Below are 14,763 nucleotides of genomic sequence, written 5' to 3' on the forward strand. Positions count from 1 at the left end.
AGAAAGAAAAAAAAACAAAAAATAAATGGACGGAGATGGAAATTCATAGACCCACATGGTCAAGCTTTTTTACGCTCTCCTTTTTATTTTCTTTTTTTTTTTTCTTTCTTTTCTCTTTTTTTTTTTTTTAATTATTTACTTATACATCTTAATCAATCATGTCAGAAGCAACTACTGCTGCTACTACCACCAATACTACTACATCATCAATCATTCCTAATACTGGCAAGGCAACAAACGTGAAATTAGTTCTATTAGGTATGGCTTGGCATTATCACATCGTTTATTCTTTTTTTTTTCTTTTATATTAATTAATATTCCTTTGTTTTCTTTTCAAAATACATTAGGTGAATCTGCTGTTGGTAAATCAAGTCTTGTTTTACGATTTGTGAATCGAGAATATTCTGAAAATAGGGAACCTACTATTGGAGGTATTAAAAAAAAAAAAAGATAAGTTTTATTTTATTTAAAAAAAGTGCTATGCGGGGTCATCATCATTGATATGACTGGGGGGGGATGATTGCCACACAAGAAAGATTACTAAATTCTTGTTTCTGCACCTCGTGCTTCTTATTTATTCTAGCGGCATTTTTAACTCAAAAATGCCATTTGAACGATCGTACTATCAAATTCGAAATTTGGGATACTGCTGGTCAAGAACGTTTCCATTCACTTGCTCCAATGTATTATCGATGTGCTCAAGCTGCGGTAGTTGTGTATGATATTACTAAATCTGTAAGTGATATGAAAAAAAAAAAACAATGGGTTATTTACCTTTTTTTTTTATATATAGGCTACCTTAGACAAGGCCAAATCATGGGTGAAAGAATTACAACGTCAAGCAAATCAAGATATTGTCATTGCTCTTGTTGGAAATAAATTGGATCTTGTAGAAGAAGATGAAACTGAACGACAAGTGCAAACTGAAGATGCTAAAGCTTATGCTGATGAAGCTGATTTACTTTTCTTTGAAACTAGTGCGAAATCAGCTCAAAATGTGGATGCTGTATTTGCTGCTATTGGTAAAAAGGAGAGAGAGAGAGAAAAAAAATGAATAAGATACTGATTTCTTTTTTTTTTAATCTATAGCTGAAAAGATTCCTTTGGAATATATCATGTCGAATCGTAATGCAGCAGGTCGTCAATCTGGTGCTAACCGTGTGGAACTTTCTCAACCTGGACCTCAAACTAGTGGATCTTGTGCTTGTTAAGATAATATTTGGATACTCTTTTCTATACTATTCTCTTTTTATTTTTATATTTTGTTTTTCATACCCCCTTCCAATCTTTTTTTTTTATCTATCATCTCTCTCTCTATCTATTCTAGTTTTAAACCCTATTCACCTTCCCCCCTCCCCTTTGTTCTATAGCTAGATTTCCTGCTTTGTCGTAAAAAAAAAAAAAAAAAAAAAAAAAGCGAAAAAAAAACTCTCATCCAATAAATTTTCGACTCCGTTCTTCTCTTTCTCTTTTGTTGATCATGGAAGATAGCAATGAAACCACCTTTTCACCAGTATGTCAATCAATGTTCTCTCTTTTTCTTGGAATGAACTGATCATATAATTTTTTTTTTTTTTTTTTTTCGTTGGTAGAATACGATTCAAGCTGTGATCAAACATGGTTGGAAAGATACGCGTACAAAAGGTAAAGAAAAAAAAAAGGTTACAAAAACAGGTTACCTGACGGTCCTATTTTTTCTCTTATCATAGCAAACGCACAGGCATTACAATTATCAGCCGAGTTCTTTAGACTTTTCACCATAGGTAAATAGAAGAAGAAGAAAGAAAGAAAGTAAATACTGACTGTATATTTTTTTTTTATAGAGGCCATCCACCGAGCATCGGAAGAAGCAGAAAGATCAACAGGATCAAGTGAACATGACATTCAAGTGGAACATTTGGAAAAGATATTGACACAATTAATGTTGGATTTTTGACCTCTTTTGCACAAGTCTAGATATAGTCCTTTTTTTTTTTTTATTTTTACAGGCCCTCATATACCTCTATTGATTACTATTTGGATTTTGATAGTTGAAGAACTTTTTTAATATATTCTTTTATTGATATTCAAAACAAATAAAATACTATACTAACGTCGACGTTCATAAGACGGTTCTTGTCCATAAAATAAGGGTTGTTGCGATGACCTAAATGGTCTGTTGTAAATGTCGGCGCTGTGAGGATCATCAAATACACCATGTTTGCTAGCTCTGCTTGTATTGTGTCGTTCCATAAGCCATTCTTCATTTTGTTGACCAGAATAATAATCATCATTTTCACCAAAAGAAGGAGGATGTTGATGGAAAGGTGGATAAAAAGCATGAGGTGGAAAAATTGGATTTGTCTTAAGTCCATAAGAACGTTTCTTTTGTCCTAGAAAATCACCCAACTCTTCCGAATCACTATCATCATTGTTTTCCATATTCATTCTTCCTCTTGGTAAATGTTGTATAGGTGGTCTTCCAGTAGGTAACTTGTTCATCATAGGAACAGAGGGTGGTACAAACATAGGAGGTTGAAACATCATAGGTTGTCGAATATAAGGTGCATCATCATCTTTTTCGTTGTCACCATGTCGAGAGATATTTCGAGGTAGACTTTTGCTTCGATGTCGTCTTGCCCTTCGATTGCTGTGATGGTTGGAGATATCAGATAGGTTCAATGAAGACATCATGGGTGGAGGAAAATCCATCATCGTAGGAGGACCAAAAATAGGTAGTGAAGGAGTGAAATAATCGTGATATGAATAGGGATATGGTGGTCTTTGTTGACGTGCTGCGGAAGGAAGAGATTTATCATCCTTAAGCTGAGAATAATAACGTTGCCACATATATTCTGCATGTTGTAATCGATATTGTAAATGATGAAGATAATATTTGAGAGTCGAGTTTTCTTCCACAAGTTGATCGCGTTCTCGACACGTATGATTCAATTGTTCCTCCATTATAAATAATTCATCCATGTGTCCTGGGCGCTTTTTGATACTTTCAGCTTGTAGTGCTTGTTGATGATATAGATATTGATCGTAATCATAGGCGTTATTGGTTGATTTTCCAGTGTTCCTATTGTTACTAGATGATTTTGTGATATGTTGTTGATCAGTGACTTTGCTATAATGTTGGTCACTTGTATTATTACTGCTCTCTTTACGTTGTTGTCTCGCTTGTTTCCAGGCAGGCATTGATTGCTTTGGTTTGGGTGGTGTAGGAGGTCTCATTGTCTCAGTAGGTAGGTATTGTTCTTGTTGTTGTTGTTGTTGTTGTTGGTGTTGCTGAGAAGGATCTTCCAAGGAAGTTGGCTGGAATTCATTAGTACCGTCATTCAAACTGGCTAGTTGTACAGGAGGTGAAGAGAGAGTTACTTTGCTTGGCATCATACATGTAAAATACCAATGCTTTTCAAAAAATAAATATGAAAAAAGGAGAGAAAGATATATATAATAAAAAGTGAAGTTGGAAAAAAAAAGGAAAGAAAAAAAAAACGAAAGAAAAGCCAAAATCCGTTTTTTTTTTTTTTCTTTTGTTTGTTGCATCATATGGTTACATATTTACCTTTTTTAGTTGACTTTGGTTTTTTATCATTCTTTCCTCACCTGTTCGATACCGTGTTCTCATTATTAAGCCTTTTCTTTTATAGTGATATACATATGCACGTGAACTAGTGTAGACTATATCTTTCTCATATAAACTGTAGACTTATGCCAGGAACCGTTCCATTATGCCTTTTTTTATAACCCCGCTAAAAACGAAACAGAGGTTTCCCTCCGTGAACTTTACTTTATACAGGTGATTTCATGTTTGATTCAAATGATTGAAATGTATATTATAAACAATAGGTCCTTTTAATTAATCGTACCTTTTGATGACGATGATGATTCTTACGAATTCAACGATATAGAATGAATGCTGATTTTTCTATGCATATGATTCTAAGCTGGATGGTCATCATCATGATTCATCACTATATGTATGTTAATACAGAGTAACTGTATGATTAAAAAATGTTAAACAAATGACTTGCTCACATCATCCCATCCTGTAATTAATAATAATTCAATTCTATCATGATTCGAGTATACACAGATATTTTAGATAATAAATAAATTGTTCATGATACAACTTTATACCCACGATGATAAAACCCGGGTTACAACATAAAGGATAAACGGCCAAGGAATGAGTGAGGAAGGATGGATCATGCATTTTGATGCTCCGACAAAAGCCACCTCAATGGATTTTTTTTTTTGTTTGAAAAAAAAAAGAGTGGTATTTCCTTTTTCTTTCCATTCCTTCCCCCTCCGCTTCATTTATTTTATTTTATTTTTTTTACTTGATTGATACGTTACTGCTATGCCCAAAAAGAGTTTTATCGATCGCAAAACTGCCAAACATTTCCATGTTGTCCATCGATCTCAAAAGGATCCTTTGATCAATGATTCTGAAGCCTCTGCACGAGTATTACAAGAAGTCGTACCTCCCAATTTACTCAAAGTATAATATAATACAACAACTGTACATTATTAGACCATTGACATATTGTATTTCATTATAGCACAAAACACCCGAAGAATTGAAAAAGATCAATGCTAAACCTACAAAGATGACTCAAGATGAAATCGATCAGTAAAGTTGAAAATAGGAAATACATAATTTTTTTTTCTAATAATCATATCTCTCTATAGACGAGTCGGACAAGCTGCTTTATATGGTGTATATTTTGATGATGCCGAATACGATTATATGCAACATATGAAGCCTATTGGAGCTGTCGATGCTGTCTTTTTGGAAGCTCCTGGTACTCGCAAAGAAAAATCCAAAAAAGGTGGTGATGGATTATTGCTACGAGAGGATGTGGAGGAAAAAGCTGATATCTTTGAAAAGGTGAACGACAAGAAGAATCCCAATTTGTTCGAAATGCCTTCTGGTGTTCTTCCATCAAATGTTGAATTGGAGAAAGGTGTGATGAATCAACCCACTGGTTTGGAAGGCGGCTTACAACCTGATATGGATCCCCGGTTACGTGAAGTACTTGAAGCTTTGGAAGATGAGGAATATGTGGAAGATGATTTGGATAACTTTTTTGATGACCTCAATGACGAGACTTTGGAACCTTATGATCCTGATGAAGAAGAATATGAAGATTATTCTGATGAAGAATATGAAGATTATGAAGAGGATGGTCCAGTAGATCCTGAAAATTATGATTGGCAAGCGGCATTCAACAAGTAAGTACTAAAAGAAAGATTGAAATAAAGAATACTAATTATATATATTAACAACAAAATAGATTCAAGCGAAACCAAACACGAGCGGGATCTGATGATGAATTTGATGATATCGATGATAGACAATCCAAAGGCACTGGCTTCTCTATATCCTCTTCAGCTATGCATCGTACAACTCAGCTACGAACTTTAGATGATCGATTCGATAGGGTAAATGAATCTTATAAAAAAAAATGAAATGACTAACATTCATTTACTTTATAGATTGAAGAAGAATATATGCAAGACGATGACGATGACGATGAATACTACGATGGTGATGTGATGGAAGAACGTGAAGATTTTGATGCTATCTTGGATGACTTTTTGGAGAAATATGAAGTAGTGGGAAATAAATTGGCACCTCGATTGGAAGGTGATGATTCGGCACAGAAATTGGATGCTATTCGTGGCGCATTTGATACCCTACATATCTTGGAGGAAGAAGAAAAACGAGAACAACAACATCAAGAACGAAAAGAACGTGGAACATCGAAAACACGGGAACCAGCTGAACTATGGGCTAGACCTGAACAACGCAAACGTCAAACATGGGACTGTCAGAGTGTAATATCAACCTATTCAAACTTGGAAAACCATCCTCAACTGATCTCTGATCGTGGACCTAAGAAGAAGATCTCTATTGATCCCAAGACTGGTATGCCCATATTGGTAGAAGATGATCGCAGGAAACAAAAAATCAAGAATAGACATCATTATACCCAGTCGGATGAAGAAGATCTTCTGGAAGAAGAAGAAGATGAAGAAGAAGAAGAAAGAGTCAATTTGGGTGAACGACGTTCCAAAGCGGAAACCAAGGAAGAAAAGAAACAACGCAAACAAGCTATCAAGGATGCGAAAAAGGTAAAATAATACTAATAAGAAATAATACGAAACAAAATAAATATACATTTATATCTTTATATAGAATCGTCGTGAAGAAAAGAAATCAACCAAGGCAGCCTTCAAGAATGAAGAAAATAAACAACGACAAACTCTTACTCAACAACGAAAAGCAAAAGGTGTCCAGCATATTATGTAGTTTATTCATTATTTATTTATTTATTTATTTATTCATCATGCATATATCTTTTTTTTTTCTCACATTTCCCCATTCATAGTGTATAGTTTCCCCTCTTTTTTTTCCATGACATTCTTACCCTTAGAACATCATCTACATACTATTTTTTTTTTTTTTTTTTTGTACTTTACTCCTTTTTTTTTTTTTTTAATAAATTCTACAAATGGAAAAAAAAAGATTCAACACTTTTGTCCTGAGCCTATCAAAATGGAAATGCATTATTCTATCGTATAGCATTGAAAGGATAAAAAAAGACAATTCCGTGGATGATTCTTCGGTATATGACTATTTTTGTTTTATTATTCTTATTTTGCCGTGGATGAATTCCTGACCGCTGAGATACAAATATAGATCTATAAAAATGCGAAATTGGGTGATTTTGGGCTTCTTTCTTTTTTTTTATATATATTAATGATGCTCTCATCTACAAACGCTAAAGCCAAAGGCAATATATCATCCGTCTTTGCCCACTTGGGTGCCAGTACCACAAAGTTGGATCCTCGATTTGTGACATTGAAAAAGGACATTTGTAAGACAACCGACGTGTTGCAAGCAAGTTATGATCGATTAATCAGCAAGTTTGAAGAAGAAAAGAAAGAAATCCAAGCAAAAGGATCGTCGGTGATCCCCGAGATTCATATCAATGATATCAAGAACAATGGTGGCAGATTACCTGATGCGGTGGCAGCCTTGGTCAAGAAACGAGGATGTTTGGTGGTCCGTGGTCTATTGGATCGTACTGTGGCCATGCAATACAAGGCAGACATCAAGCAGTATATTGACAACAACCGTGATGTCATGGTGGGTTATCCTCAAGATCAACCTCAAGTGTGGGAATTATATTGGACAAAGGCTCAGGCAGCTGCTCGTGCTCATCCTCATTTTGATATCGCTACTTTGGCCATCAATCAACTCTGGCATGGTCACCCTGATACTCCCATCGATTTGTCCAAGAATCTGACTTATTGTGATCGTCTTCGTATTCGTGTTCCTGGTGATGAGAATTTTGCTTTGGCTGAACATGTCGATGGTGGCTCTCTTGAACGTAAAAAAAAAAAAAAAAAAAAAAAAAAGAGGATGACTGATCCTTATGTGATATATTTTTTTAATAGGTTGGGAAGATCCTGAATATCGAAAATGTTATGAAGAAATATTCAAAGGACACTGGGAGGTAAAAAAAAAAAAAAAATGGAAGGCGATCATTTCTTTTCTTTCTCACTTTTTTTTTTTTTTCTTAGAACTTTGATCCTTTTGATGTCACTCATCGTATTGAAGCTGAGATGGATTTATATGATGCTCCTGGAGGGTGTTCCATGTTTCGCTTATTCCAAGGCTGGGTATCTCTCTCTGACATTACACCCGGTGGTGGCACGCTCCGTGTTTGCCCGTTGATCAAGGAACAGACGGCTTACTATATGATGAAACCACTCCTGGAAGACCATAAAGACCAAGCTGATTTCATGGGTGCCTGGCCCGGTCGGTGTCAAGACATTAGTGCAACCCATCATCGTCCTATTATCGACACCATGGTTTCTCTTCCTACGATGCAATACGGTGATGGTGTGTTCTGGCATTGTGATCAAGTCCATGCTGTGGAACCTAAGAATGAAATGAAGACGGAAGATTCCTCCGTGCTCTATATTCCTTCCACGCCAATGTGTCGAAGAAACACAGAGTATCTTAAACGTCAACGTGCCTGTTTCCTGGCTGGTATCACGCCTCCTGATTTCCCTGGTAACAACACTGAACAGCATATAAATGAACGTGCCACACCCGAATCCTTGGATACCAAACAGAAAATCGGTATGGGTCTCCTTCCTTTCTCTTCTTCTTCTTTGGATGACAACTCAACACCTGGTCAACGTCAAGCTTTGAAACAACACAATGATATACTTGGATTTTAAGCTATGGTATCTTGATGATCTTTTTTTTTTTTTTTGTGTAGTGTAGTTTATAAGTTTACAGTGTTTTTGTATCATTTTAATAAACATTCTGACACTATTGAAGTATAAAAAAAGATGTTCTGTTGATGGTTTGATGAGATGATTAGAAAATTTTGGATCATTTCAGATGCAGAAAGACGAGTATGGGGTGACAATGATAGTGAGAGTATAGACAAGCATAAAATGTAAAAAAAAAAAAAAAAAAGTTTAAAAAAAATTGACTATAACTTTATTGAAAAACCTTTTTATATATATAATATACGATATAAGGCTATAATTGATAATAAAGGAAGAGAAAGGATGGGTTGGTTAATTTAACAGTAATGATGATGATGCACTAGATAAAGAATCCTGTTATTATAATGTAGAGTCGATAGATACAATGCACTAACTGGATGTATCGAAAAAGAGAATAGAAAAAATGAAATTTCATGACAGAGGATTTTGAACTCCACACAGATTTCCCAACTTTTTTTTTTAACCCTTGTGTCTTACATTTTTTTTTTTTTTCTGTGTCTCTTCATTTTCTCTCTTTCTCTTTTTTTTTTTTTTTTTATCGTCGTATAAAATGATGATTTCTAGTAGGATATGGAGTTACGGTAAAAGATATATACAACCATCAGTGATACGATGTCCAACAACAACAACAATATTACGACCAGTTCGACAACAAGTACGATCCATGGCGACGATCCAAACAACCACTGATGTACAAACAGCAGCGTATCACTTTAAGCAACAGAAACATTTACCTTATGTACTAGAGTATCTCATGTGGGTTGTGTTTGGATCTGAATGTCTCCACTTGATCTGGCTGAAATCGGAATACAAGGAATACAAGGAACACTCACAACAAAAGATCGCCCTGTTCAAGGAATTACTGCATCTGTTGGAATCTGGTTCTCCTGTACCTGAATCTCTTCGTGAGGAAATTAAAATGTTGATGTTGGATGAGAAATTCAACAAGAACTTACATCAAGATATTGAAGATGACTATGTGGAAAAATGTAAGGAACATCAAAGATAAAAATGATAATAGGTTGACCTTTTTTCTTGAATGTTAGGGATTGCCTTATCAGAAGAAGCAGAAAAAACTTCTACAACATCCATGGATACCACCCAACAATCACATCAAGTGACCGAGGAAAATACCAAGGCACCGTCAAGTGAAATCAAACAACACAAATTCATCATTTAGATTATAGACTAGACTATTTATTTAGATATTTTCATCAAATAAAAAGTGACATTTTTATGAATTGATCGAATCTTTATTTCTTTCAACTATCCACAATCACAAACAATTCAAAAATAATTTTTATTCACATTGTAAACTATCTATTGAACTATAAATTCACTAAATCTAAGATCTGCTTCATCACATAACCAATTCATCCAACGTTTCAAGAATCCACCATCCACTCGTGAAGAAGTACTGTTTCCACCTTTGTTTCCCGCCAATGTTTCTGAATCACAAATCACGCACAAATGACGTTTGGCTCTTGTCATGGCCACTGTATCAATAAAAATAAAAAAAAAATCAATAATGTCCCCTTTTTTCTTTTTTTTTTTTTTTTTTTTTTTTTTTTTTTTTTTTTACCATTCAATCGTCGTTTTTCTTGCAAAAAGCCTACTTCCCCTTCATCATTGGATCGAACTAGAGATAACAAAATGGCTTCCTTTTCCCGACCTTGAAATCCATCCACTGTTCCTACTTCAATATGAGGCCATCTTTCACGAATATCACGGATCAATCGCGATACTTGAGCAGCATATGGGGTAATGACACCAATTTGTTCTTGTCCTAATCCATCCTCCAATAAAGCTTCAATATGATGTACTGCTAACGAGACTTCCAACTCATTTGCTTTACTTTGATCATCAGCCATATCACCTTCATCCGTGATTTCGTGTCCAAGTCCAGTATCGCTTGTATCCAACATCACCACAGGTACCTCGGTGTTTTCAGTCGCTGCCACATCGGGAAGATCTTGAAGTAAATGACTGGCCACACTGTCGTTCGCTATCAATAAGTTGTCATAAAGTTCTTTTGAGCTGAATTCCATGATCTTTTGATGCATTCGATATTGTACAACTAGCATTTTCTTGATACTATTTCCATACATCGCCAATAGTCGATCAAATAGAGTAGTTGATAAATCCGTATTTGTTGAGAGTCCATTCTTCTTATTAGATTTAGGATTTGTTTTCATTATTTTTGTTGGGGTTTTGATGGTCGGTGGTAATTGTAGATGATCTCCCGCCTAATAAGAGAGAATTAGTCTTCAATATATGATATTATTCTCTTTTCTCTTTGACAATTTACCAATATAGCCTTCTTTCCTTTTTGTAAAGCAATCCAACATTCAGCTAAGTTTAAAAAAAAAAAAACAGGGATTTGATTAGATTCGTAAAATATATATTCTATTTTTATTTTTTTTTTCTTTACCTTCCAGCGCTTGAGTTGCTTCATCAATAATGACAATATCAAATTCCCTTTTCATCATCGTCCGACTTCCACACCTATGTTGCACAAATGAAAAAAAAAGGATTGAAAAAGATGAGTTTATACAAACTTGATTTTTTTTTTTTTACTTACCCGTTCAAAGTAGAAAGTACAACTTGAGCACCAGAAATCACTTCATCCACCACTTTCCTTTCCCGTACCCGATAATCCTTTCGTAGTTCCTTGATTTGTCCATAAAGTAATCGTCGTTCTGTTCGATTTTTGGATTTCCCAATCTTGTTCAATGTTTCATCCATTTCCTTGCGTACATCCGCTACGATTTGTCCAGAATCACAAGTTCTAGTGATAATATCTAAAGAATGTTCTAATACAGTAGGCAAAATACGTGCTGGATGACCAACACGAACAAGATTCATTCGATGACGGGCTAATCGTTCAACCAAGTTATCTAAATAAGACAAAATTATAAATAACTTCAATCTTCATTTTTCAAAAAAAAAAAAAAAGTTATTTACCCACAGAAATATTAGATGGACCACACACCAATACTTTTTTATTTTGTTTCACTGATAGCTGACGAATGATTTCAACCAAGGTATATGTTTTTCCTGTCTAAAAAATAAATAAATAAATAAAATAAGTACTTTATTATACTAATAGAGAATCTTATCATACCCCTGGAGGACCATGTATAAGAGAAATATCTTGAGCTGCCAAAGCAAATCGTACAGCATCCTTTTGAGAATCATTCAAAGTGGTATCATAGAATTCTAAATCAGGTATATCATCATCCACAGTTGCAGGTTTTTGTTGTCCTAGTAGTACTTGAGCTAATCTAGATGATCCATCTGATGCATTGATCTTCAACTGTTCCAATCCCTTGATCATTCTTTCGTATGTTACATTATTGGCAAGTTTGACACTAAATTCAAAGAAAAAAAAAGAGAGATGATCAATCTATCTTTTCTTGATGATATATATATTAATTACATTTGACATCGGTCTTGTACTTCTGGAGGCAAATCTTCATCCATATCTTGCGAAAGCGCCAACGTGATTCTTGTATCCGTGACGCGTAATACCACTCCTGACCATGAGGATCCTTTTTTCTTATTAGGTTTGTCCTTTTTGTATTCATCCAGTCCAACAATATCACCAGTTGTAATCTTGTGAGTAGGAAATATCGGTATTTGTTTATGCGATTGCCCAAGTTCAAGATCTATCAAACTAGCATGGAAAAACAAAAGAAAAAGAAAAAAAAGAGTAAGAAAGATAACATGTCAAATATTTATTTCATATATATACCTCTTGCCACCTAACCCAGTACGCATAGCTATTCATTATTAAATTATAGATAATAAGCCAAGTCAAAATAGTCAACCATATGATATGTTTTTTTTTTTTATATATTACCAGTAACTCGAAGACCAAGTAGAGCCACACCACGTTTTTGAAGTTGAATGGGAGTATACGATGATAACATTTTTTGAGTGTCTTCTACATCTATACGCTTTTCCTCCTGGACAAGTTGAACTTGATGATCAATAAAAGCTTCCATTTTACCCAAAGAAAATAAGAAGAAAAGAGGTACTTCATGGGGAAATTATTTTTTTTTTTTTTTCGTTTTGGGCCGGACATTCAATTTTGTAACCAAAAAGGAAATGAAAAGTATAAGATGGATTGATTTATTATATAATGTAGAAAAAGAGTTTTTTAAAATGAATAAAGTTTTGTTTAGAAGATATCTATTTATAAGGACAGGGTAAAATCTTGCCATGACAATCACCAAAACCAATACGGTAACCTTCAGTAGATTCACAATAACCAGTCAAGTTGATTTCATCACCATCTTGTAAGAATACACGTTCAACACCATCTTCAAGAGTAAGTTTCTTTGTTCCATTCCAAGTTAATTCCAAGAAAGAACCATATTCAGATTCAGCCTATATAATAAAAGTTTAATTCATCTTATTCCATCAAAATAAATTAAATACTTACAGGTCCAGAGATAGTACCAGTACCACACATATCACCAGCACGCATATTACAACCATTGACAGTGTGATGAGCTAACTGTTGAGTCACTGACCAGTACATATGTTTGAGATTTGATTTTGCCACAGTTTGGAACTTGGAAGATTCAGATGCTAATAAAAAAAAAAAAAAAAAAAGAGAATGTATTAGCCCATCATTCATTTTCTTCTTATATTCACACTTACGTTTCAATTGAACTTCAAGTTTAACATCATAAGCAGAAGGTTGGGATTCTTTCAAGTAAGGTAAAGGTTCAGGAGAGGTTTGAGAAGGACCATCTACCAAGAAAGGTTCAAGAGCATCCATAGTGACAATCCAAGGAGAAATAGTAGTACCAAAATTCTTTCCCAAGAAAGGACCCAAAGGAACGTATTCCCAAGCTTGAATATCACGAGCACTCCAATCATTCATAATCACCATACCAAAGATATGATCTTTTGCATCGGCCACTTCAATTCGACTACCAAGTTTATTACCAGTACCTACAAACCATCCCTTTTTCCAAATATGACATCAATAAAACATTCTTCTATTTTTTTTTTCCTTAAATCTATCTTACCACTTCAAGTTCAATATCAAGTTTTGCACTGGGAGCGAAAATAGGTTGGGATTTATCTGCAGGTGTAATACGTTGACCAGAAGGACGTACAATATCAGTACCGGACACAACTACAGAGGAAGCACGACCATGATAACCAACAGGAATATGAAGCCAATTGGGTTGTAAAGCATTGTCCTTACCACGGAACATAATACCAACATTAGTAGCATGTTCACGAGAGCAGTAAAAATCAGTATAATCACCAATTTGAGCTGGAAGGTGAAGTTTGGCACCAGATTGAGGAACAAACGCCTTAGCACGGAGTTCTTGATTATCACGAAGTTGAGATTCATCAGCACTCAATAACTTTTGAATTTGTAAACGAGTGTTCTTCCATACAGGACGACCTAATTCCATGAATTCATTTAAAGTGGACTAGCATAATAATAATAAAAAAAATAATAAATATTCTTTTCTCTCCATTTCTAAACATCCTAATTACCTGAGCAAACACTTTAGTAGCATCTAATCCTTGTACACTTTCAAAAAGACCAGCTTTTGCAAGTTCAGACAAGTCAAGAATTTGATCACCAATAGCAACACCTACGCGAGGTTGAATCTATATATTATGTAAACAAGTTTTCAATTCCTTTTTCTATGTTTCAAAAAAGGAAGGTTTACCTTTTCGTTTGTGGAGAAGATACCATAAGGTAAGTTTTGAATAGGAAAGTGAGAATCCTTGGATACGTTGATGAAGCTAGTAAGAACCATGGTTAATTGAATATAAAGAAATGTGGAGAAGAGGAAAGGAGAAAGAAGAAGAAGAAAAAATGCCACTTTTTTTTTTTTAATAAATATCGTGAGAAAAAAAAAAAAGAAAAAGAGGTGCAGATCAAAAAAGAAACGACCATCAGAGCTTTTAAAGTACCGTTTCCGGAAACACTCATCGGTAATTCCGTCCCTAATCTTTTTTTTTTTTCTGGAAATGTCTATATTGTATTATATAATTATAACCCTGAATATTTTCTAGTAATGACATATTTTTTTTTATATATCAAGTGTTTCATATTTTAGATGTTTTTGATATTTTATTGCATGGGGAAAGGATGTTACTTGTATATATGATGATTTGTGACATTTTCGGATTAACTCCATTCACGGAGGAAATATAAACTTACAGTTTTGCCATTTCAATATCCGATATCAGTTTTGCCTTTTGATTTCTATTTATCCAAACTACTATCATGATTTTGTGCCTTGTCATCCATTCCATCATCCACTCAATCACTCCAATACAAAAAAAAAAAAAATTCTACTCATTCAATCATTTATTTTCTCAACGATCCATTCAAATACTACAGTATGTCTTTTACACGAGTCATGCGCATGATAGAGATATTGATGATGATGGTAGTAGTCTTGAACGATCTCTACA

The 14,763-nt window shown here is 34.5% G+C and overlaps 8 protein-coding genes across 8 annotated transcripts; 5 read left to right on the top strand and 3 right to left on the bottom strand.

Moving 5' to 3' along the window:
- Window positions 1–120: 120 nt before the first annotated feature.
- Window positions 121–1,454, top strand: BX664DRAFT_342622 (ras family-domain-containing protein). The gene is made up of 5 exons (XM_051547187.1): window positions 121–258; window positions 348–431; window positions 584–735; window positions 794–1,022; window positions 1,090–1,454. The coding sequence occupies exons 1-5, from the start codon at window positions 159–161 to the stop codon at window positions 1,209–1,211; spliced, it is 687 nt and encodes a 228-aa protein (XP_051396276.1). The 5' UTR covers window positions 121–158; the 3' UTR covers window positions 1,212–1,454.
- BX664DRAFT_342625 (centromere protein X) lies at window positions 1,392–2,037 on the top strand. The gene is made up of 4 exons (XM_051547188.1): window positions 1,392–1,513; window positions 1,593–1,644; window positions 1,710–1,763; window positions 1,824–2,037. The coding sequence occupies exons 1-4, from the start codon at window positions 1,481–1,483 to the stop codon at window positions 1,934–1,936; spliced, it is 252 nt and encodes an 83-aa protein (XP_051396277.1). The 5' UTR covers window positions 1,392–1,480; the 3' UTR covers window positions 1,937–2,037.
- On the bottom strand, window positions 2,038–3,613 carry BX664DRAFT_342627 (uncharacterized protein; the record flags this gene model as incomplete). The annotated part of the gene is made up of 2 exons (XM_051547189.1): window positions 2,038–3,515; window positions 3,592–3,613. 2 exons carry the CDS (start codon window positions 3,611–3,613, stop codon window positions 2,089–2,091), a joined length of 1,449 nt encoding a protein of 482 aa, XP_051396278.1. The 3' UTR covers window positions 2,038–2,088.
- Window positions 3,614–4,294: 681 nt separating this feature from the next.
- Window positions 4,295–6,441, top strand: BX664DRAFT_342633 (Low temperature viability protein-domain-containing protein). Its single transcript, XM_051547190.1, has 5 exons — window positions 4,295–4,489; window positions 4,551–4,621; window positions 4,681–5,223; window positions 5,286–5,433; window positions 5,488–6,441. The coding sequence occupies exons 1-5, from the start codon at window positions 4,349–4,351 to the stop codon at window positions 6,133–6,135; spliced, it is 1,551 nt and encodes a 516-aa protein (XP_051396279.1). The 5' UTR covers window positions 4,295–4,348; the 3' UTR covers window positions 6,136–6,441.
- Window positions 6,442–6,742: 301 nt separating this feature from the next.
- BX664DRAFT_303559 (uncharacterized protein) lies at window positions 6,743–8,353 on the top strand. Its single transcript, XM_051542486.1, has 3 exons — window positions 6,743–7,388; window positions 7,456–7,514; window positions 7,582–8,353. Exons 1-3 carry the CDS (start codon window positions 6,755–6,757, stop codon window positions 8,245–8,247), a joined length of 1,359 nt encoding a protein of 452 aa, XP_051396280.1. The 5' UTR covers window positions 6,743–6,754; the 3' UTR covers window positions 8,248–8,353.
- Window positions 8,354–8,823: 470 nt separating this feature from the next.
- BX664DRAFT_342636 (uncharacterized protein) lies at window positions 8,824–9,572 on the top strand. The gene has a single exon (XM_051547191.1). It carries the CDS (start codon window positions 8,855–8,857, stop codon window positions 9,311–9,313), a length of 459 nt encoding a protein of 152 aa, XP_051396281.1. The 5' UTR covers window positions 8,824–8,854; the 3' UTR covers window positions 9,314–9,572.
- BX664DRAFT_38469 (P-loop containing nucleoside triphosphate hydrolase protein) lies at window positions 9,469–12,327 on the bottom strand. The gene is made up of 9 exons (XM_051549197.1): window positions 12,059–12,327; window positions 11,744–11,980; window positions 11,429–11,675; window positions 11,269–11,365; window positions 10,886–11,201; window positions 10,736–10,809; window positions 10,613–10,656; window positions 9,887–10,550; window positions 9,469–9,800 (listed from the first exon to the last, which is right to left on the bottom strand). The coding sequence occupies exons 1-9, from the start codon at window positions 12,082–12,084 to the stop codon at window positions 9,625–9,627; spliced, it is 1,881 nt and encodes a 626-aa protein (XP_051396282.1). The 5' UTR covers window positions 12,085–12,327; the 3' UTR covers window positions 9,469–9,624.
- An 88-nt stretch (window positions 12,328–12,415) lies between these two features.
- Window positions 12,416–14,200, bottom strand: BX664DRAFT_342640 (fumarylacetoacetase; the record flags this gene model as incomplete). The annotated part of the gene is made up of 4 exons (XM_051547192.1): window positions 13,347–14,200; window positions 12,973–13,282; window positions 12,752–12,900; window positions 12,416–12,696 (listed from the first exon to the last, which is right to left on the bottom strand). Coding segments are annotated over exons 1-4 (1,052 nt in total), but the record flags the coding sequence as incomplete, so codon positions are not given.
- Between the last annotated feature and the right edge of the window lie 563 nt (window positions 14,201–14,763).

The sequence above is a fragment of the Halteromyces radiatus genome (assembly GCF_025201355.1).
Source record: "Halteromyces radiatus strain CBS 162.75 chromosome Unknown BX664scaffold_10, whole genome shotgun sequence".
In the NCBI taxonomy this organism is placed as follows: Eukaryota; Fungi; Mucoromycota; class Mucoromycetes; order Mucorales; family Cunninghamellaceae; genus Halteromyces; species Halteromyces radiatus.